At 45.8% G+C, this 21,936-nt stretch overlaps 1 protein-coding gene and 2 pseudogenes across 1 annotated transcript; all 3 read left to right on the top strand.

Annotated features, from left to right (window-relative positions):
• The first annotated feature begins 11,684 nt into the window (after positions 1–11,684).
• Positions 11,685–13,694, top strand: LOC120653282 (annotated as a pseudogene).
• A 313-nt stretch (positions 13,695–14,007) lies between these two features.
• Positions 14,008–14,909, top strand: LOC120655089 (annotated as a pseudogene).
• A 4,005-nt stretch (positions 14,910–18,914) lies between these two features.
• Positions 18,915–21,551, top strand: LOC120653283 (ethylene receptor 4-like; the record flags this gene model as incomplete). Its single annotated transcript, XM_039931051.1, has 2 exons — positions 18,915–20,699; positions 20,768–21,551. Coding segments are annotated over 2 exons (2,346 nt in total), but the record flags the coding sequence as incomplete, so codon positions are not given.
• Between the last annotated feature and the right edge of the window lie 385 nt (positions 21,552–21,936).

Raw genomic sequence — 21,936 nt, forward strand, 5'->3', positions numbered from 1 at the left:
CTACGTTCATTGGTTGTTCGTGTTCGTTTTCAGAGAATATTTGAAACTAACTAAAAGTGAAATGCGAGCATATAATTAAGCTAATTACATGAACTAATATATTTACAAATTTACAAACATCAAGGCATAATGTTTAAAAATATTTACAAATGTACAAGTCATGTTAGCCGTCCAACTACTAGTCCCCTCAGGATGTCGATGAAAGTACTCTATCGATGTGACCGTCGTGGTAGAACTCGCCTCTAGGATCCAAGATCTCGTTCAAAATGAATCCGGCGAGCTGCTCGCACACGGCGTTGATCCGATCAGTAGAGTAACATTCATCCCCCATTTGAGACATCTATCATTTAGGAAAAAAGCATTAACATTCTGTGCGTTAGTACAATTATGAAAATATACTAGTGAACGGTTTGGACGTACTCTCGTTTCTTCATCAGTAGCCTTCCCGCATGGAGTCATGATGTGCAAGTAGTCGCATACGTAGTACCCGCACCAATCAGTTCCTTGTTGTTGTCTCGCACACTTAAGGAGAAACAAATAAATTACTCAATTTAGAACAATTTGGGATTATATACTTAACTAGACAAATCTTTATGAATGAACAATACTTGCCGTTGTGCTTGCAGTAAGTTTGATGTCGGCCTTGCGCCATAGAACGACCCCGTGCAGTGCGTCTCCCAATGTCTTCTCTCCATCCCCTCCAATGAAGTCGAGCTCAAGATCCTCATTGTTTCCAACTATCTGCTCGACTGTGATGGAGGTGTAGCCAGGAGGTATCGGCATTCCATGAATTGAAGTAGAAGGATTCAGGGGCAGGGCTGACCCGTATGCGACATGAATGGATATATTTCTTGCTCGCACATGAAGCTCGCACGGTGTCGTCATGGTGACATCATCCACTGGATACCTCTGGTCATCTACCGCCGTTGGCTCAATCTGGGGTTGCTGTTCCGCTTGTACGTCGGGCGCCGCCGTGGATGCACAGCTGCTGCGTCGCTGAGAGGCCGGGCTTATCACAACATCCGGGTGCGACCCAGCAGTGCCCCTTTGGTTCAGAGCTAGCTGCACCGCCTCATTGACCCTAGCGTCCATCTGAGATTCCAAGGACGCAACCTTTTTGTTCATCTTTTCTTCTATGGCACGAAGTTTCTCTTCCTGTTCGGCTTTGCTCTTTCGGTGAGTCTTGTAAGAGGGATCTCTGGCCCAAGCAACTTTCCATGGGACCACGCCGATGCCGCGGACTCATCCAGGGTGTTCCGGATTCTTTAATGCCCTTATCAGCTCATCATTCTCCCTTTGAGGATGGAATGTTCCTTGTTGAGTCTCATCTATTGCAGCGACTAGATCGCGGGACACTTCTTGCATATGCTCGGGCACGACCAAACTTCCATCCAACTGGTTTAGTGTCACGCCATTAGCAAATAACCACCACTTGGATCTATCCGGACAATCCCAAGTCGTCGGCCTGATGCCTGTATCTATAAGGTCCTGCTCCATCTTCTGCCATTTTTTAACTGACTTCTTGTACCCGCCAGCCCCAAGGTGGTGGCTGTACTTCTTATTTGCAGCATTCACCTTGGCTTGTTCGGATTTTTTTGGGCTTCCTCTGATAGTTTGTATTGTTTGAACTCCTCCCAGTATGGTTTAACCTGAGGAAGATCGTCCCAGTTCGGCTCCTTATCCTTCTTGATGTAATTGGTGTACAACTTCTTCTTGAAAGTTGCAAAGGCAAGGGCCATCTTTCTCAAGGCACATTTCTTCACAAGTTCTTGGTCAACTCCTTCAGAAAGAGTGAACATATCCTTGAGTTCTGCCCATAGCATTTCCTTCTGATGTGCAGGCACGGCGTGTTGCTGTTCTTCAGGTTTGGTCGTTTTCCATAGTCTTGTGGTGATCGGAATTCTTGCCCGAACAATAACCCCACATTGGTTGACAAATTTTGTGCTAGCATCCTCTGGAGCACTTGGACAACCCTCTGCGTCCACTTCTCTGACGACCTGTCTTTCCTCCATTTTCTTGGTTGGCCGGCGTCTCCCTTTTGACTGGCTCAACGAAGTCGATGCGGAGGTCGACTAAATTACAGAAAAGATATGTTAATCGCAAAACTAATCTACCGAAGTCACCATGCATATAGTTTTAAGATTCGTACTGGAACATGCTGCTGTTGATTGGGCGGCGGCGCAAAGTCATCATCTTCTTCATCGGCATCTCCAGACATATTCAGGAACGAATCAGCTGTCCGAGCATCTTCTTCAGCGATTGGCTGGGTGGTGTTGGCCCTCGTATCTTCGTTTATTGCGTCCAACATGTATTGACCGGCGGCCTGCTCATCACCGAAGGGGTCCATCCTTAACTGAAACCGTAAAAATGTGTTAGAGTATTTGTCCATCCTTAAATGAATCAGGAGAATAAAATTCTTTGAACGAATATGCGTGTTTGAGAGAGAGAGTGTGTGTGTATATTAGAGGGACAGAGAAAGAGAGAGAGAGAGTTAGTGAGAGTGTGTGTGAGTCAGTGTGTGTGTGTGTGTTTGTGTGTTTGTGGGACAGAGAAAGAGAGAGAGTTAGTGTGTGTGTGAGTCAGTGTGAGTGTGTGTGTGTGTGAGAGAGAGAGTGTGTGTGTGTTCGAGGGTCGACGGTCGATAGTTTATACAATTGCGGTACGAACGGGGTCGAGGAACGGGGTCGAGGGTCGAGGGACGGCGAATGCGTTAGTGAGTTAGAGAGCAAATACGAACGGATTCGAACTCGAGAATTAATTTAACTCAATCTAAATTACACATGCAATACAAGTACATCTAAATTACACATGTCGAACAACAGATTAGAAAGACTCATTTTTAGCTCCTGTTCTAGTCAAGAACTGGGGCTCAAACTTCATGTACAAGCTAAACTATCCAAAAAGGTCACTCAGATATATTTTCATGATTTAACATCAGCATAAACTATTTATCATGATTAAAGTCTACTAAACAAGGATTAAATCAAATAAATAGCTACACAAGAGAACTGATCATGAAATTTTTATAGCAACACTAGTGTTACAAGAACAAACTACCATAAATGTTTCACTGCAAGACATGGCTTCAATCATCAGTTAGGAAAAAGATAAAACATCTAGTATTTATTTACCTAGTGACACAAAACCTATTATGGTTCTACTGCAAAGAGCTTTACACAAGGATTCCAGAACATCAAGATTTTCTATTTTACTAATTTCCTACGAATTTCTACTGAATTTCAAAGTTCACTGCTAGAAATTACAAAGAAGTCCTTAGAGCACTATTCAACTGAGTCACGGTCTACTCAAATAACCCCCTGGGGTTTCTGGAATTTCAAACCCGAAGTCCTTGGCCGTAGGGGAGAACAGGGGAAAGGGAGGCCGGCCGATTCCCGGCGGCGCGGGTCGCCGGCGGCGAGGGGAAGGAGGCCAGGGAGGTGAAGTGGGCTAGGGCGAACCTGCTGATGGGGTCGAAGTGAAAGATTGGGGGTTGTATGGTGCTCGTCGACGTTGAGTAGGGCACGGCGGCGGAGGGTGCTCGTCGACGGGGTGGTTCCAGTAGGGGATTGGCGACGAGAGGAGGGGGATTAGCTTCACTAGAACTTGTGAAGCTCTCCGAGGGGTTGTAGTGGTCGGGCTCGGCTTGGAATGGCTGGTCCACGGCGGACAGCAGCCGGCGGGGAGCTGCGCTCGTCGGGGATGGGGTTCGGGTGGAGAAAAGACGCAATTGAAGGGTCAATGAGCTTTACTGAGGCACCATGAAGCTTCCTAGGGGGGTGATGGGGTCAATGCGGTGTTGTGGTGGTGGATCGGCGGTGGAGTCAAGCTTGCCGAACATGTGAGGGAGGCGGTGGTATTCTGGAGCTTGGGGCAGAGAGCGAGCGAGAAGAGGAGGGGAAACTGATGCGGGACTCCTCCCGGTGTTGGGGCGCATGCGAGTTGGCGGTCCGGGGTGGAGGGGGGCGGCGTCGTGGTGCTTGCCGGCGCGGTGGAGGGGACGGCCCGACGATGCGCGGCGAAGGACGGCGGCACGACGATGCGGCGGGGAGGTAGACGTCGACGCAGTAGGGCGGCGGAGGCAATTCTCAGATGAGGACTTAGGCGAGGAAGAAGGGGATGGAATATATAGGGAGGGCCTTTGGTACCGGGTGAAAACATCACCCGGAACCTATGGCAGCCTTAGGCACCGGTTGGAATCTAACCCGGTGCCTTAATAAAGCTTTAGGCACTGGTTTCTGTTTCACCCGGTGCCTTAGGTCCCCAACGGGCGGGAAATGAAATACCCTTTGGCACCGGGTGAGGACAACAAACCGGTGCCTAAGGCTTCCTTTCCTTTTATTTGGACTGATGGAACGCTAAAAATAGAAATCTCTAAATGGTGCAATGGTTTCTCAAAGTGTCTTTGGGCGCCGAAGCCGGGGTTCGACTCCCGCCCAGAGCACCTTTTTTTTTGACGAAAAAAGCCTTTGGTACCGGTTGAAACTACCAACTGGTACCAAAGGAGTTTTCTTTTTCTCTTTTCCCCATTTAGTTTTCTATTAATTCTTTTAATATTCTGTGAATTCGGTATTTGCCTAGTAAATCAATTAATTGCCCAATAAATATTATAATTGTCTAGTAAATCATTTATTTGCCTAATAAATCAATTACTTGGCCAATAAATCTCAATGGTAACTCGCGGAATAAATTTGCTATTTGCTCAATAAATTTATTAACTGCCTAGTAAATCATTCAACTAATTATTTGCACAATAATAAATCATTTAAATATACAATAATTTTAATTACTACATAATAAATCATTTAGGTGCATAACTAATTATTTTAATTGCATAATAAATCAAATAATTGCATAAGAAATCTAATAATGTTCACAGAAAATATTACAAGACATAATCATTCAACTAAGGGAATATTAACGATGGTTCGCTTTACAATCGTCCCTTCATTATGATCATGACGTGCGTACAGAGCCTCCTCTTCGGCTAAAAGAATACTTGTGTCAACCTCCACTGCGAACGGAGTCATATCTTCAATCTTATTGTATTCTTCTTCATCTGTGACATCGTCGACTCCCACAATTTTTCTTTTTCCTGCCAGAACAATATGGCGCATTGCCTCATCTCCGGCACCTACAAAACTTGATTTATTCCTAGACTTGTCCTTTCTCGTTTTGCTAGTCATGTCCTGCACATAGAAAACTTGAGTGACATCTTTAGCTAGGACGAATGGTTCGTCTCGATAGCCAAGCTCTTTGAGGTCTACCGTTGTCATTCCGTACTCGTCGATATCGACACCTTTTCCTGTGAGTTTAACCCATTGACAACGAAATAGAGGTATCTTCAACGGCCCATAGTCGAGTTCCCAGATCTCTTCAATGTAACCAAAATATGAGTTCGTTTGGCCACTAGACTCGGTGGCATCTATACGGACACCACTATTTTGATTGGTGCTCTTGTTATCTTGGGCTCTTGTATAAAATGTGTAACCATTAATTTCATATCCTTGGTACATCAGGATTGAATTTGCCGGACCCCTGGCCAGCCAAGCTAGCTGCTCATGAATTTGATCGTTGGCCATGACTTCCTTCTGCAACCAGGTGGCGAATGTATCGTTATGATGTTTTGTAATCCATGTCTTAGACTTTAAAGGGTATATACTTCGCACAGTTTGCATGTGCTCCTCCATGTATGGAGCCACCAAGGCTGATTGTTGCAGAACTGTGAGATGTGCTTTGCTCAACGTGGCATGATCTGTGGCATTTTCTGATTTTCTTCCAAGTGTGTCCTTTCCAATCAGCTGCCCCTCATGACGTGATACTGGAATCCCAATTGGGTAGAGTTCTTCCACATAGTCAACACAAAATTCAATGACCTCCTCTATGACGTAACCCTTCGCAATGCTTCCTTCTGGACGAGCCCGATTACGAACATATTTCTTTAGTACTGCAAAGTATCGTTCAAAAGGGAACATATTATGAAGGAAAACAGGACCGAGAATACCAATTTCTTTGACCAGGTGAACTAGAAGATGCGTCATAATATTGAAGAATGATGGAGGAAATATCATTTCAAGACTGACTAAACTTTGGACAACATCCTCTTGTAGCTTGCTTAAACTCGATGGATCGATTGCCTTCTGAGAAATTGTGTTGAGAAATGCGCATAGCTTTATGATTGTTGCTCGAATATTAGCTGGTAGAATACCTCTAAGTGCAATTGGAATCAATTGCGTCATCAACACGTGACAGTCATGGGACTTTACGTGTGCGAATTTCTTCTCTTTCAAGTTCAGTAGCCTCTTTATATTCGAAGAGTAGCCTGATGGGACCTTGATACTGTTCAAACAGTCGAACATACTTTGCTTCTCTTCCTTACTAAGAGTGTAGCACGCAGGACCTAGATAATGACGTCCTTTATCACTTTTTTTCTGGATGTAGGGTGGCCCGTTGTTTCATACGTTGAAGATCTTGCCGCACTTCCAATGTATCTTTTGCCTTACCGTAGACACCAAGGAAACCTAGAAGGTTCACACAAAGATTTTTTGTTAGGTGCATCACATCAATTGCGTGGCGGACGTCTAAGACTTCCCAATAAGGTAACTCCCAAAAAATACTCTTCTTCTTCCACATAGGTGCACGTCCGTCATCACTCTGCACTGGTTTGCTGTTGGGTCTTTTTCTGAATACTACTTTTATATCTTTGACCATTTCAAACACCATTTTCCCACAACGGTGCCTAGGCTTGATACGATGATCTGCCTTTCCATCGTAGTGAGCATGCCTCCTCCTTAATGGGTGCTTGATCGGAAGAAATCGACGATGACCCATATACACGATCTTCCTACAGTGCTTGAGGTACATGCTGTCGGTTTCTTCTAAACAATGGGTGCATGCCCTATAACCCTTATTGGATTGTCCGGAGAGGTTACTTAGTGCTGGCTAATCGTTGGTGGTTACGAAAAGCAATGCACGCAGGTTAAAATGATCCTCTGCGTGCGCATCCCACATACGAACACCCTCATCTTTGCACAACAATAGAAGATCCTCAATCAGTGGTTTCAGATACACATCTATATCGTTACCGGGTTGCTTCGGGCCGGGGATAAGCACCGGCATCATAATGAATTTCCGCTTCATACACAACCAGGGAGGAAGGTTGTATATACAGAGTGTTACAGGCCAGGTACTATGACCACTGCTCTGCTCACCGAAAGGATTCATGCCATCCGTACTTAAGCTGAACCTTATATTCCTCGCTTCATTTGCAAATGTTGGGAATGTTTTGTCCACTTTTCTCCACTGCGACCCATCATCGGGGTGTCTCAACATATTGTCTTGCTTACGTTCTTCTTTGTGCCATCGCATCAATTTAGCATTCGTTTTATTCATGAACAAACATTTCAGACATGGTATTAGAGGAAAATACCACATCACCTTGGCAGGCACCCTCTTCTTGACACGCATCCCCTCAACGTCGCCTGGATCATCTCGAGGGATCTTATACCGGCATGCGTTGCATACAGGGCATGAATCCAAATTTTCATACTCACCTCGATATAGGATGCAGTCATTAGGACAATCTTGTATCTTCTGTGCCTCTAATCCTAAAGGACAAACAATTTTTTTTGCCTCGTATGTTGTCTCCGGCAAGGTGTTACCCTCAGGGAGTAAGTTTTTTATAAGTTTCAGCAACTCCTCGAATCCCTTGTCAGACAAACCATTTGATGCCTTCCATTGCAATAATTCCAATGTGGTACCCAACTTCTTTTGGTCTTGTTTGCAATCAGGGTACAACAATATTTTGTAGTCCTCCAACATACGCTTCAGATCTCTCGATTCCTTTTCTGTTTTGCAACCTTCCTCAGCTTCGCGCAGCATCTGACCAAGATCATCTTCTACAACGTATCCTTCAGTATCTTCTTCAGGCTCACCCATTGCAGTGTCGTTGAAAAAGGTATAATTGGCTGCAAAGTCAGGAATCCTGTCCTCTTCTTCTACATTATTATCCAGCTCAATTCCTCTTTCGCCATGCTTGGTCCAAACATAGTAGTTCGGCATGAAACCACTATTGAACAAGTGACTATGGATGGTTCTTGATGATGAGTAATCCTTCTCATTCTTACAGAATTTGCATGGACAACGAACGAAACCGTCATACTTGTGTTTCTCGGCCGCTTCTATGAATTCATGCATGCCATCAATGAACTCCTTTGAACACCGATCGGCCATGTACATTCATTGCCGACTCATCTAGGTCCACAATACATTTATATACATCATTGTAGTGTACAAATAGTACATTCATACTATAATAAATTTGAATTCAAATATATAATTGATAATGCTTATAACTATAATAAATATATACTATTCACTTATCAAATAAATTAAATGATAACTGCTTCTAAAAACCAATTGCTAAGTTATGGAGAAAAATAACTAACCTTTTTTGAAAAAAAACAAAAATTCACCTCCTCTCCCCTCACTCAGCTGCCATGAACAGTGAGTTCACGACAGCTTGGAGGGGGGAGGGGTTGGGGTATTTATAGGCATGGCTCAAAGGCACCGGTTGGTGCTCAACAACCGGTGCCAAACAAAAGGCATAGGCACCGGTTGATGTTACTAACCGGTGCCTTTGTTGTGGGCACGTGGCGGCACCGGACCATGGCAAAATCCGGTGCCATTGTCCACCCTTTAGGCACCGGTTGGTTCCACCAACCGGTACCTTATTCCTCCTTGTGCTTTTGGTACCGGTTGGTGGCACTAACCGGTTCTTATATTGAAGTTTTGGTACTGGGTGATGCTTTAACCCGGTACCAAACACCTTACCTTTGATCGCCGCTGGCCAAAGGTACCAGCTGCTGTTGCAACCGGTACTAATGCCACGGTACTGATGCGTGGCATTAGTACCGGTTGCAACAGCAGCTGGTACCTTTGGCCAGGACCTTTGACCTGTTTTAGTAGTGTGGAGTCTAGCTGATGGATCTAATCAGACTACCAAACATCCAAACCTACACTATATGCAAGCTTCTTATGCAGCCTACCAATCACCACCTAAGTATACATAACATAAGTTGGCAAGAAGCATCATGTCTTGACTTCTACTGCAATGCAAGCGGCCATTTCTGCATCGAATCAGTACGTTTTCTTTCTCATGCACCGGGGGACGCCTAATATGTGGCTGCCAGCAAAGTATTTGCCTAAGCTATGGCAAACTTTGGCTCCCAACCAAGCGCTACATACTCCCTCCATTTCAAAATGCGAATCCAGTGATACAATTTTCATATTAGAAAAGTGATACCCTGTGAGGCCAATTATTGTTAGTTCAAAATTATGAGGTTTAAATCTAAAAACTCGTTCACACACCTCAATAAAAGAAATAGACGGAGTACATCATTTTGATTTTGCATATTCGAATTTTGTCCCCAAAAATGGACATCATAGTAAGCATGCTTTGTTTTTTGGTGATAGTTTATCCTAAATTTCTCCTTTTCCTCGAGAACATTAAAAGCTATCTTGTTGGCCAGATGACGGACTTGCATTGAAAAAAAATGTGGATGAATGGTTACGATGAACTGAAAAGGATCTTTGGCAACTTTATTTGCAGGTTCATTCCTGTCATGAAGAAGTCCAACTTTTGAACCCTCAATTATTCAATGGTTTAATATTGATCTCCCACATTATGATGTTGGACACTAGTTCCACATTATGATGTGGATGAATGATTTTGTTACCTTTCCTTTCTTGTTGAACTGGTCGGACTTGCATTGGAAAAAAAAAACAAAATCTGGATGGACAGTTACGATGAATTGAAAAGGATCTTTGCCAACTTAATTCGCAGGTCCATTCATGTCATGAAGCAGTCCAACTTTGAACCCTCAATTATTCAATGGTTTTTAATATTGATCTCACACATTATGATGTTGGATACTGGTTCCACATTATGATGTGGATGAATGGTTTTGTTACTTTCCTTTCCTTTCCTTGAGAGAGGCGCGATCCTCCTGTTTCCATAAAAGTCCGGGTCAACATCACCTTGCCCTCGCAAATTTATTGGCAGTGCAATAGGAGCTCTAGCCTAGCGGCTAGAGCATCTATTATATCTAATTATGATTTACTCCCTCAGTCCTGTAATGCAAATTACAAGGGAGGGTTTAACATTTGTACTTAAATACAAGTCATTCTACGATCCTTTGCACGGAAAAAACATGTTAATCTTCTTGATTTTGGTGCTAATTTGTAAAAAAAATCATTTGTGGTAGGCTGGAGCAGTAAAAAAAGGCATGCTGATCTTCTTGATTTTGGCGCGGGCACTAAAAATTAAGCAATTGATTAATTGAACAATGCACTAATAAGGGGTACATACATCTTTTCTCTACATCTATAATTTGTCTTAAAAAACTCAGAATGTCATGCATTTTAGGACGGAGGGAGTATAGGTTTAGATTCGACACATCATGGCCATGGGGAGTGAATTAAAAATATATATGGATTAAATAAAACTTATATAAAGAAAACAGATAGAGGCCTTTCCTACTGACTTAGGTAAAAAAAACCTTGTTGGCCCGTTTGAAGAGATGAGGGACCAAAGTTAAACCACAAGACGAGTTCATCCTTAATTTGTCTTGAAAGACATAATAGTTCAGTTTTGAAAAGTATGGAGAAGTGTATGGAGCCAATCAAATAAGTAATTGATTTTACTTTCCTTATTCTAATGCATTCGCATTTATCAGGATCTAGAAAATCAAACAGACAACAGGTTTTAAATTACAACAACTATGAGTAATTAGGGTAATTCTCATGACTACTAATGTGTTTGAAAGTTGCTAAAAGAACGCTAGTTGTGGGAGCGGAATCCAATTCCACAGTCGCGCATTGGGGCGCTTCCTGGCGCGCGATTCCGGAGCCACTACGCAACGACGGAGCTATCGGCCCCACCCACGTGACAGACAACCAGATATTAATTTGTTTTCTCCTTTTATTTTCTGTTTTTCCCTTTATATTACATAATAGCAAGTGTTATTTTTTTTCATTTTTCCTTTTACTTTCCGATATATTTATTCTCATGCACATGTATTAGTAACATTTGTTTTATTTTCTTTTTCAAAGGTGTTTATTGAGTTCTGCTGTTAAACTAAGTTCCTTTTTTCAGTATTTTCATGGGAAGTTGGATAGTGAACTTATGCATAAAAGTTGTGCGAGAAGTTTTTCTTATAATATTATCGTGGGAGTTATGCTAAAAAATATCATCCGACAAGTTTTCTAAAAAAGTTATGCATGTAAGTTGTATATCGTGAAATATCTTCTGAAAAGTTGATTGAAAGAAGTTATAAGTAAAAGTTTTGTGTACCACGAAAGTTTGCTGCAAAATATTCCCTGACCAGTTGTTTGGAAAAAAAATTATATGTAAAATTTTTGTGCATAAATTATAAGGTTTCAAAACTAGAAAATTGTGCATGAAAAAAGTTTCCTGAAAATGAAACTTAGTGTGCTGTCGGAAATCGGCGCTAGCCTTCCTGGGGCGTCCGCTGATTAGAAAAACCCGTTGTGGGACGGGGAGTGCAATATTAGCGACTTAAAATATACTCGCTAGCAAGTGCCACCTCCAACCATATAAGCAACAGGAACTCTGGCCGGTTGCCTTGAACAAACCTAAGCACACACGACCAGATAGCCTCCCGAAGCAAAGCTTCAGTGACAGCAATGGTGCTGCTCCTTGAGTCTCTCTTGCTAGCCTTCATCTTCCTCGCGTGCCATGCCATACATGTGGCGCCCCAAGCTTTACTGGAAGCTCCCGCAACCTCCACCCCCGGCGCCAATGACTACCTCGCGCTCATGTCTTTCAAGTCGCGCATAATGAGTGACCCATCGCGATCCCTTGCAACATGGGGTAACCGATCCCTTCCAATGTGCCAGTGGCAGGGCGTGGTGTGTGGCTTGAGCAGAAGCCGCCTTGGCCGTGTGGTTGTGCTAGACCTCGGTGAGCTCAACCTCCTTGGCACCATCACCACTGCGCTCGGCAACCTCACATACATGAGGCGGCTCAACCTTGCTCAGAATCACTTCCATGTCGCTCTGCCTCAAGAGCTCGGTAATCTTCATGACCTTGAAACTCTGCAGCTTAGCTACAACTCAATCCAAGGGCAGATTCCACCGTCGCTGTCGAAGTCTTGCCAATATTTCTCTCCATGGTAACAAACTGCAAGGTGAGATACCAAGCGAGTTCAGCTCGTTGCATAATCTTCAGTTACTCGATCTTGGTGAAAACAGGCTTACAGGAATAATACCTCTCAACATTGGAAGCCTTGTAAATCTGAAACATCTCATCCTAGAATTCAACAACATGACAGGAGAAATCCCAACAGAGATAGGAAGGCTTGAGAATCTTAACGAGCTATCTCTAGGTTTCAATCAATTCTCTGGGACACTCCCTACTTCACTTGGAAACCTCTCAGCGCTGACCTTTCTCAGTATTCCCACCAATGAACTAGAAGGAAGCATACCACCACTGCAATCACTCTTGTCTCTTAATGTACTTGAATTGGCACAAAACAAGCTCGAAGGAACCATACCTACTTTCTTAGGAAACCTATCATCACTAAAATATTTAGATTTCCAAGGAAATGCTCTAGTGGGTCAGATCCCTGAATCATTAGGAAGCCTTGGGAAGCTTACAACCCTCTCTCTCTCAACTACCTACCTTTCAGGTTTGATACCCGATGTGCTTGGAAACCTCCAAGCACTCACTGGACTTTATAGACACTAACAAACTGGAAGGCTTTTTTCCGCTTTCGATGCTCAATCTCTCTTCTCTTGAAAATTTGAACATACAATTCAATAACATGACTGGGAGTTTTCCATCTGATGTAGGTAGCAAGTTTCCAAACCTAAAACAGTTTCTTGTAACAGATAATCAATTACGTGGTACACTGCCATCATCCCTATGCAACGCCACAATGCTACAGTGGATTCAAACAGCATCAAATTTCCTATCAGGAACGATTCCCCGATGCTTGGGAGCTCGCCAAAAGAACCTGTCTATAGTGTGGCTTGAAGCAAATCAGTTCCAAGCAACAAATAATGTTGATTGGGAATTTTTTACTAGTCTAACCAACTCTAGCAAGTTGAAGGTATTAGATGTTGGTACGAACAAACTCCAAGGCATGTTACCAGATTCAATTGCAAATCTCTCAACAGAATTGGAGTATCTTGTTATGTCATACAACAATATAGCTGGAATAATAACAGAAGGAATAGGCAACCTTGTCAACTTGAAAGAGCTTATCATGACTCGTAACATTCTCAAAGGTGTTATTCCAGCATCTCTCAGCAAACTCAAGAATTTGAACAAATTGTCTTTATCAAATAATGCTTTGTCAGGTCCCATACCTGTAACTTTTGGCAATCTTACAAAACTTACTATCTTTCTCCTTGGTACTAATGCGATTAGTGGAGCTATACCTTCTAGTCTCAGTAACTGCCCTTTAGAAGTGTTGGATCTCTCCCATAATAATCTCTCTGGCCCAACACCTAAAGAACTATTTTCCATAACTACATTATCAAGGTTCATGTATCTTGCACATAATTCCTTATCTGGATCTTTCCCAATAGAAGTGGGGAATCTCAAAAATCTTGGCGAACTTGATTTCTCTAAAAAAGGGCGTACCCAGTGCCGTAGGCTTCCCGCACTGTAATATAATTTCTGGTGTGATTCCAACATCCATTGGTGAGTGCGAAAGCTTGGAACGTCTCAATATATCTGGTAACCTTCTTCAGGGGACAATTCCACTGTCGCTAGGAAATCTAAAGGGACTCTTGATGCTTGATCTTTCTTACAATAATTTATCTGGGACCATCCCTGAAATTCTCGGCAGCTTGGGAGGTCTTTCTTCCTTGAATCTCTCATTCAATAACTTCCAAGGTGGAGTCCCAACAGAAGGGGTATTTAAAAATTCGGCTGCAATCTTGATCACCGGAAATGAAGGCCTCTGTGGTGGTATCCCTCAATTGAAATTGCGACCATGCTCCAACCACACCAACAAGAAGCCATCTTGGAAACTTACCATAGCAGTCTTCACGAGCAGTGCATTTCTCTTTGTGGCATTAGTATTTGCACTGTGCAAGTTCCATCAAAAGAGAGGGAAAAAAAGCAGACCTACAAATACCAGTCATAAGTGACAAGTATATGAGGGTCTCTTATGCTGAGTTGTCCCATGCAACAAATGGTTTTAGTTCGGAGAACCACATTGGTGCAGGGAGCTTTGGCTCAGTCTACAAAGGAAGAATACGAGACAATGGCAATCACATGGTAGTTGCCATTAAGGTTGTCAACCTCATACAACGCGGCGCATCTCAGTTTTGTGGCAGAATGGAGACTTTACGATGTGTTCGACATCGAAATCTTGTGCAGATATTGACGGTCTGCTCAAGTATTGATTCTCTGGGCCAGGAGTTTAAGGCTATTGTGTATGAATTCCTACCAAATGGAAATTTAGATCAACGGCTGCACTCACGGATCATAGAAGATGGTGAACAAAAGACACTAGATCTGCTTGCAAGGTTATGCATTGCAATCGATGTGGCATCCTCACTAGATTATCTGCACCAACATAGGCCAACACCAATTATCCATTGTGATCTTAAGCCAAGCAACATTCTCCTGGACAATGACATGGTTGCTCATGTTGGAGATTTCGGACTTGCAAGGTTTCTACATCAAGAAATCTAGTGGATGGGCAGCAATGAGAGGATCAATTGGTTATGCAGCTCCAGGTGTGCTTCCTTTCTACTTTATTCTCTTCTCGTATACTCCAATGACCAATATGCTTGCTACAATCAAAGTTTAAGGCTTTCTTAGTTTTACAATCAGATATGTACAGCTCAACAGAACTCAATCCTCAAGAGATATGGAACATGTCCAAATTATAAACTATACACTTAAGAACTGTGCCTTTTCTGTGTGTGGGTGTAAAGGCTGGAGTGTTTTCCTTTATCTAAAAAAGAACTGTGGTTTGGAACTAGTAAATAGTATAAATAATCAATATATCTGCATATCTAAAGGTCTTGTTTTGTTTAAGAAACAACTGACTGTGGTTGGTTTCAGAGTATGGGCTGGGCAACGAAGTCTCCACCCATGGTGATGTCTATAGCTATGGCATTCTATTGCTGGAGATGTTCTCTGGGAAAAGACCAACGGACAGTGAGTTTGGAGAAGCCATTGGGTTCCGCAAGTATGTTCAGATGGCAATGCCAGATAGAGTGAGGGTTATTATGGACCAACAGCTACTACCAGAGACGAGGGGTGGGGAAGAAGGCACCTTGAACTCCGGCAGCATCAGAGATATGAGAATTGCCTGCGTTACTTCAGTTTTGCAGGTTGGGATTTCCTGTTCAGAGGATGCACCGATGGACCGCCCATCGATCAGTGATGCTCTAAAAGAACTGCAAGCAGTTAGAGATAAGTTTCACATGCACTTTTCTGGCGAAGGAGCACCGTCAATCCGCTGAAGCATTCAAAGGACTTTATTCCAGATAAGTGTTCGTAATAGTACTGCCAAGGCAATAAAACGCAATGGTTTGTCATTTTCCAAAATCTCGGTTCTGCCGTTTGACTTTATGACTTTATGATCCAATTTAGATGGCATGATTCTACGATGATTGTCGTCACGATAATCAATGTTTCTATAATTTCCATGTTAATGATTGTACATTTCTATGACCGGCATCTGACATAAAGACCTCCAATTCGACTTAGAACTAATACTGGTTCAGAGGAGAACTCAAACTGATGGACTTAGACACTAGTAAAAATTAAACATTCCGCGACTCCAGCGGCTTGGCCTTGCTAATGGGGAAAACCAGGCAACCAATAAACACAACCAGAAAGTGTTGGGAACTGGTGCCCCCGCCACTATTTGTAATGCGCTGTCTAGAACCGGGTTTCACAGAAGGAATCTAAGATCCTAATACTGCAATTGCTCCTCCAGTTTAATTATATCGAGTAATCGCGTGACTGTCATATGGACATGATTAGTTGATTACTACTACAAACACGGATACGCTGGGAAGGGAAGGAGAGAGCCGTTTACCTACTGCGCGGGCTCCGCTAAACGCGGGGAGTATAGCAGAATCTGCCGCCGCGCGCGACGACGGCGCGGACCAGGAAGGGGCCCGTCGCCGGCGGCTGCTGCGCGGGGAAAGCAGGATAGGTTGCCCGGCGTCGAAGAATCCGCAGAGGCGAAGCCGCGCCGGGGGAAGGGGGAGCCGGGAGCGGCGGCTCGAGGAGTTCGCCGGCGTGAGCAATCCGCACCGGGACGGATGCGGAAGCAGGCTTGGGCCGGCTTAGGCTTCCTGGGCCAGGCTCTAGTTGGGCTGTGATCGACTTGTCGATATCATTCTTCTTCCCATTCCTTTCTCTCTCTCTTTTTCTTTTAAAACAAAATGCCCGTTGCATTGCATTCTCCTTGTCCTTGGGTACCTGGAGCCGGAGCATCGCAGTCGCAGGAGCCCGCTCTTCCTTGTGCTGCACTAGTGCACGGTGCATGGAGTTTGTGCAAAGGAAAGTGTAAAGAATTCGTAGTTTTCAAATTATCCATCGAAATTAAATTTTAATTTATTCTCGTGTTTTTAATAATGAGATCTTTAAACAAGATTATACTTCACTGTATTTGAGCCATTTTTTAAATATTGTAAAGGTAGAATAATTTTATTTTGAAGCTGGAACAATTGTTCCAGTTCACGAAAACATTGTTCCCCTCCTTGAAAAATGTTCCACCATGGTGGTTATTTAAATATAGTTGACTGAGATCTTATTTTAAATACTAATGGTGCGACCTAAATTTGATTTGAACATATTTCATTTAAAAGTTACGAATTTAGTTTACTTCACATCATGTTCCCGTAGTTTTGTGTTGCGCCCGGGCCAGCCCACGGTACCCTTGTGCGACGGCTGCGCTGGCGGTCTCGCGCCTTACCTCGAATAGCTCCCTTCTCCTTTGGCGGATTCTTGTCGCGCGGAAGCAGCCAGCCGATATGCAGATTCAACGTCACTCACTCCTATTTAATTATTTATGAGGTGGCGAATTCTGGCGTCACAGTGCTGCACTCTTTGGCTTTGGGGGTGGGGGTCTGCTGGCAGGAAGCAGCCAGAGTAGGCAGCGGCGGACATACAATGGAGGTCGTAGCCTCATAGGCTACTAAGTATATAGCAGTGAAAACCATCTTTGGTTGTAATTAGAGATGGCAAAGGATTTTAATTTTTAGTCTAGATAATTTAAGAACCGGACTCTAATTTTATATAATTTTGAGCTAAAAATATTGAGTACCAAATTGGATTGTGAAGAGAATATTAGTGACATAGCCCACTACCACCCCTAGTTGCAGGCTTGAAAAAACCACATTCAATGTATGCTTCTTACTCCATTCGTTTTGAAATGTAATGCATTTTTTGTTTGTTCTAAGTAAAATATTTAAAATTTAGCTAAATTTATAGAAAAAAGTAGTAATACTTTGAGTGTTAAATGAAAACAATTAGATCCATTATGAAATATATTTTCATAATTTACTTATTTTATATGTTAGATATTATTTTTCTTCTATGGAAATTTATTCAAGTTTAGATTATTTTAACTTAGTATCCAACAAGCTAATTAGTTCACAAACAAACTAATTTATCTTTGAAAAAGTATGTAACAGTATAATGAGATTGTGAAGAAAACACACTGACCCTAACTCAATTAAATCTGAGCCTGATTTTCAACCTCAGGTCGTAAAACTTAACTGTTGAGGTTAAAGTAGAACTCTCGGTGCCATATTGGTCTCCTCTGATCTCAAAATGTATAGCTCTCGGTTGACATGGAACCCACAAAAGACTAATCATACTGGAGCCGTACAGCTTCATGCCCAACCGCTGTTGTAGTTTGGAGTTGTCCCCGAAACTTTTTTTTTTTTGCGAGAAAGGAAAGCATCGTATTAAAAGATGATAGGAACATTATCGCAAAAAAAAAGATGATAGGAACAGATACAAGTACTTCCCTTTTTACAAAAGGACCCTATAAAACTTAGAAATTACAACCAGATTGTTCATCGTCTTCTTTCTCTGGGCACCGTCGTCGCTGTGCTCGTAATCGAAGAACATCAATGCACGTCGACTGCCCCAACCACCAACTTCACCACGCGCCAATGCGAGAAAGCTGACCAAAAAGAAACCGCAGCACATACGCGATAACGGAGCAACTGCAGTCAAACCTCCTGGCCCTTCAACCCAACCTCCCCATCTTGCCCGAGGCCCAACGCACACCTCTGCTGGTACTATGGCTAATAGGATCTATATCAAAGAGTAAAATTCCTTCAATACCATAAAAATTTAGATGGATTCCTTATATACCATAAATTTTTTTGAGTTTCCTTTCATACCATAGAAGTTTTGATTTATCCTCGTAGTATCATTCCGTCCAAATTTCCATCCATGTGCTGTTAAGCGTGAATGAAAAAGACAATTTTATCCTTCAGGCTCACCTGTCAGCAGCCCCTCTCTTCTCACTCATTTTTTTCCCTCTCGCATCCTGCTTTTTGACCTAGCTCGGAAAAGAGGTAAACTACCTCTCGACCTGCTTTTTCACGTACGGAGTACCATTGTTCTGATGGAGCATTCCAAAAATTTTGGAGCGGAGTAGCTAGGCCTGCATGGATGGAATTGCCTCGGCAAGGATAGCTGCTGCCCCGGACAAAAACCCAAGCAAAATAGAACCTGGCTGCCACAACTTTGCTGCATGCAGAGTAGCTGACACACGATTGTCTTCCTCGCAGCCACAGCAACCTGCATGCCGAGGAATGTCTACATGCATGCCCGAATGAGTGAGTGGATGGCCGGGGACGGGATGGCGGCGGCGGCGGCGGACGCGGTGCTGGCGCGGACGGCGCGGCGCTGCGGCGGGTGCGACGGGCGCGAGGACGCCGCGGTGGATGCGCTGCTGCAGTGGCAGAAGATGGGCGACCTGCTTATCGCGGCGTCGCTCCTGTCCATCCCGCTGGAGCTGCTCTACTTCGCCACCTGCGCCGCGCTGGCGCCGCTCCGGCGGGTGCTCCTCCAGCTCGGCACCTTCATCCTCATGTGCGGCGTCACCCACCTGCTCAACGCCCTCGCCTACGACCGCCCGGGCTCCCGCCGCGTCCTCCTCGCCCTCACCGCCGCCAAGGCCCTCGGCGCGGTCGCCACCTCCGCCGCCGCCGTCTCCCTCCCCATCTTCTTCCCGCGCCTGCTCCGCATCAAGGTCCGCGAGTCCCTGCTCCGCACCAAGGCGCGCCAGCTCGACCGCGACGTCGCCGCCGTCCGGCGCCGCGAGGACGCCGTGCGGCGCGTCGCCCGCGCCGTCGCGCGCCACGTCCGCGACTCCGCCGACGCGCGCGCCATCCTCCGCACCACCATGCTCCAGCTCGCCGACGCCCTCGGCCTCCACAACTGCGCCGTCTGGATGCCCGCCGCTCTCCCCCACCGCGGCGGCGTGCTCAAGCTGACCCACCAGCTGCTGCCGGACCAAGGCGGCAAGGTGCTCGACAGGGAGACACGCGCCATCTCCGCCCGTCACCCTGACGTGGCCGCCGTACTGGCAAGCAAGGACGCCGAGGTGCTCAGGCCAGGCTCCGTGGTTGAGTCGGCGAGCGGCGGGGGCCTGCCGCCGGCAGGAGCTGCGGCCGCAATACGGATCCCAAATTTCCACGGAGGGAGCTGCGCATCGGAGCTGGCGAGCTACGCAATCTTAGTCCTTGTTCGTCGCGGTAACGACGACGACCATGGGTCATCATCTGCAGCTTGGACTTGGAGCAACCAGGATCTGGAGATCGTGAAGGCCGTCGCCGACCAGGTGGCCGCCGCGCTCTCCCACGCGGCGGCGCTGGAGGAGTCGCAGCTGATCCGGCGCAAGCTGGCGGAGCAGCACGGGGCGCTGGTGCACGCGAGGAACGAGCTCGAGGCCGCGACCAGGGCGAGGAACGCCGCGCGCAGCGCCGCGCGCGACGCCGTGGGGAGGCCGATCCACGCCGTCGTCGGCCTGCTCTCCGTGATGCAGCAGGAGGCCGCCGCGTTGCGCCCCGAGCAGAGGCTCGCCGTCGACGCCATCGCCCAGACAAGCGCCCTCTCCTCGACTCTGGCGGACCACGTCATGGAGACACTGTCCGCGACGCCGGCGGCGGGCAGCCATGACGCGCCACCGCCGTCCAGTCTCACGCTGGTGGCGAGGAGGCCGTTCGACCTCCGCTCGCTGGTCACGGACGCGGCCAGCGTCGGCGGATGCTTAGCCCGCTGCCGGGGCCTCGGCTTCTCGCCGCAGCTGGAGGCCAGCTCTCTTCCGGAATGGGTGGTCGGCGACGACAAGAGAGTCTTCCACCTCCTGCTGCACATGGTGGGAGCTCTGCTGAGCCGATGCCACGGCCATGTCGCCGGCGCCGTCCTGTCATTTTCAGTCTGCAGCTTCAGTAACATCGTCGGCGCCAACCAGGATCAGATCCCGGTGCTGGAGCGAGTGAAATTCTCCGGTGGAAACCAAGTGTTTGTCAGGTTCCAAGTTGGGCTCACAAGATCACCGGAGAGCGATCCCGGGAGTTCCCCTGCAACTCGCCCGCCACCGTCTGGCCTCGGTCCCGACTCTGGTGACGCCGCCGGCGTGCGGTTGAGCACAGCTATGTGCAAAAGGATTGCGCAGGTATTAATTTTAGTTCGGGATTCATTCAGTTGACGATTGATACTAAAATTTCCTCAAAATCTTTTCAGATGATGAATGGCAACATGTGGTGGGCATCCGAGTCCGAAGGCCTTGGAGAAACCATGACGCTCCTCCTGCGGTTCCAGCTGCAGCAGCCACGGAATCCGCACGCGCCCAGGACGGTTCCTCACCACCAGCACCACCACCACCACTTCAACGGCCTGAGGATTCTGCTCGCCGACGGCGACGCCACGAGCATGGAGGTGACGCGGAAGCTCCTCGAGCGGCTCGGCTGCGAGGTGCTACCGGTGCCGTCGGCGGCCGACTGCCTGAGCTTGCTGGGGCGGAGCGCCGCCGACGAGCCGCCGTTCCAGATGGTGGTCCTCGACATCGACGCGCGCGGCGACGCCGGCACGGGCGCCGCGGCGGACACGTTCGAGGTGGCGCTCAGGATCCGGGAGCTCAGCAACGCATGCTGGCTGCTGGTCCTCGTCGCCGTGGCTGCCAGCGGTGTCGACGACGGCGTGCGCGACATGTGCCGGCGGGCGGGGGTGAACGGGCTGATCCAGAAGCCCGTCACGCTCCCGGCGCTGGGAGCTCAGCTCCAGAGTGTCCTCCACAGCAACTGATCTGACGGAGCTGATGTGTCGGGTACTTGGGTTCCATGCATACATGGTGCTCCTCTTTTCTCATAGAAAGAAAATAAAGATCATGTAATGGACATGCATGATCATTTGCTCGTGTTCTTAGCATAAAGCAGTAGGGTGGCCCACGCAATTGCACGACTAGCTAGTATCAAGAATTCAATTATACATGCACCATATGTTACATCATCAGGATTTGTATGACCAACATGCCTCCTTTATAGATATATGAAATTCCCTTGCTCTCCTCTCCATCTGTTTGGGCACGGTTGCCGTCCCCTTGCTCTTACATCTACTTACCCCGTCCCAAGAAGACAAGTCTCTAGGATTCAAAATTTATCCTAAAAAACAAATCATCTTACTCTATTTAAAAAGTGTATGAGCCTGCAAAAATTAATTAGTGTCAAATATAGATAATAAATAAGAGCAAACATGATCATTTCACTTTCTTATTAATTTGTCCTAAAGTTTCTAGAATGACTTATTTTTTTAGGATGAAGGGAGTATACTATAAATATATACTATAAAAGTTGAAAGAATTGAAACCAAAGTTCTAAATAGCAGTTTATAGGATTTAGCGGCAGCAATCCAAA

This window comes from Panicum virgatum, chromosome 1N (assembly GCF_016808335.1).
Source record: "Panicum virgatum strain AP13 chromosome 1N, P.virgatum_v5, whole genome shotgun sequence".
NCBI lineage: Eukaryota > Viridiplantae > Streptophyta > Magnoliopsida > Poales > Poaceae > Panicum > Panicum virgatum.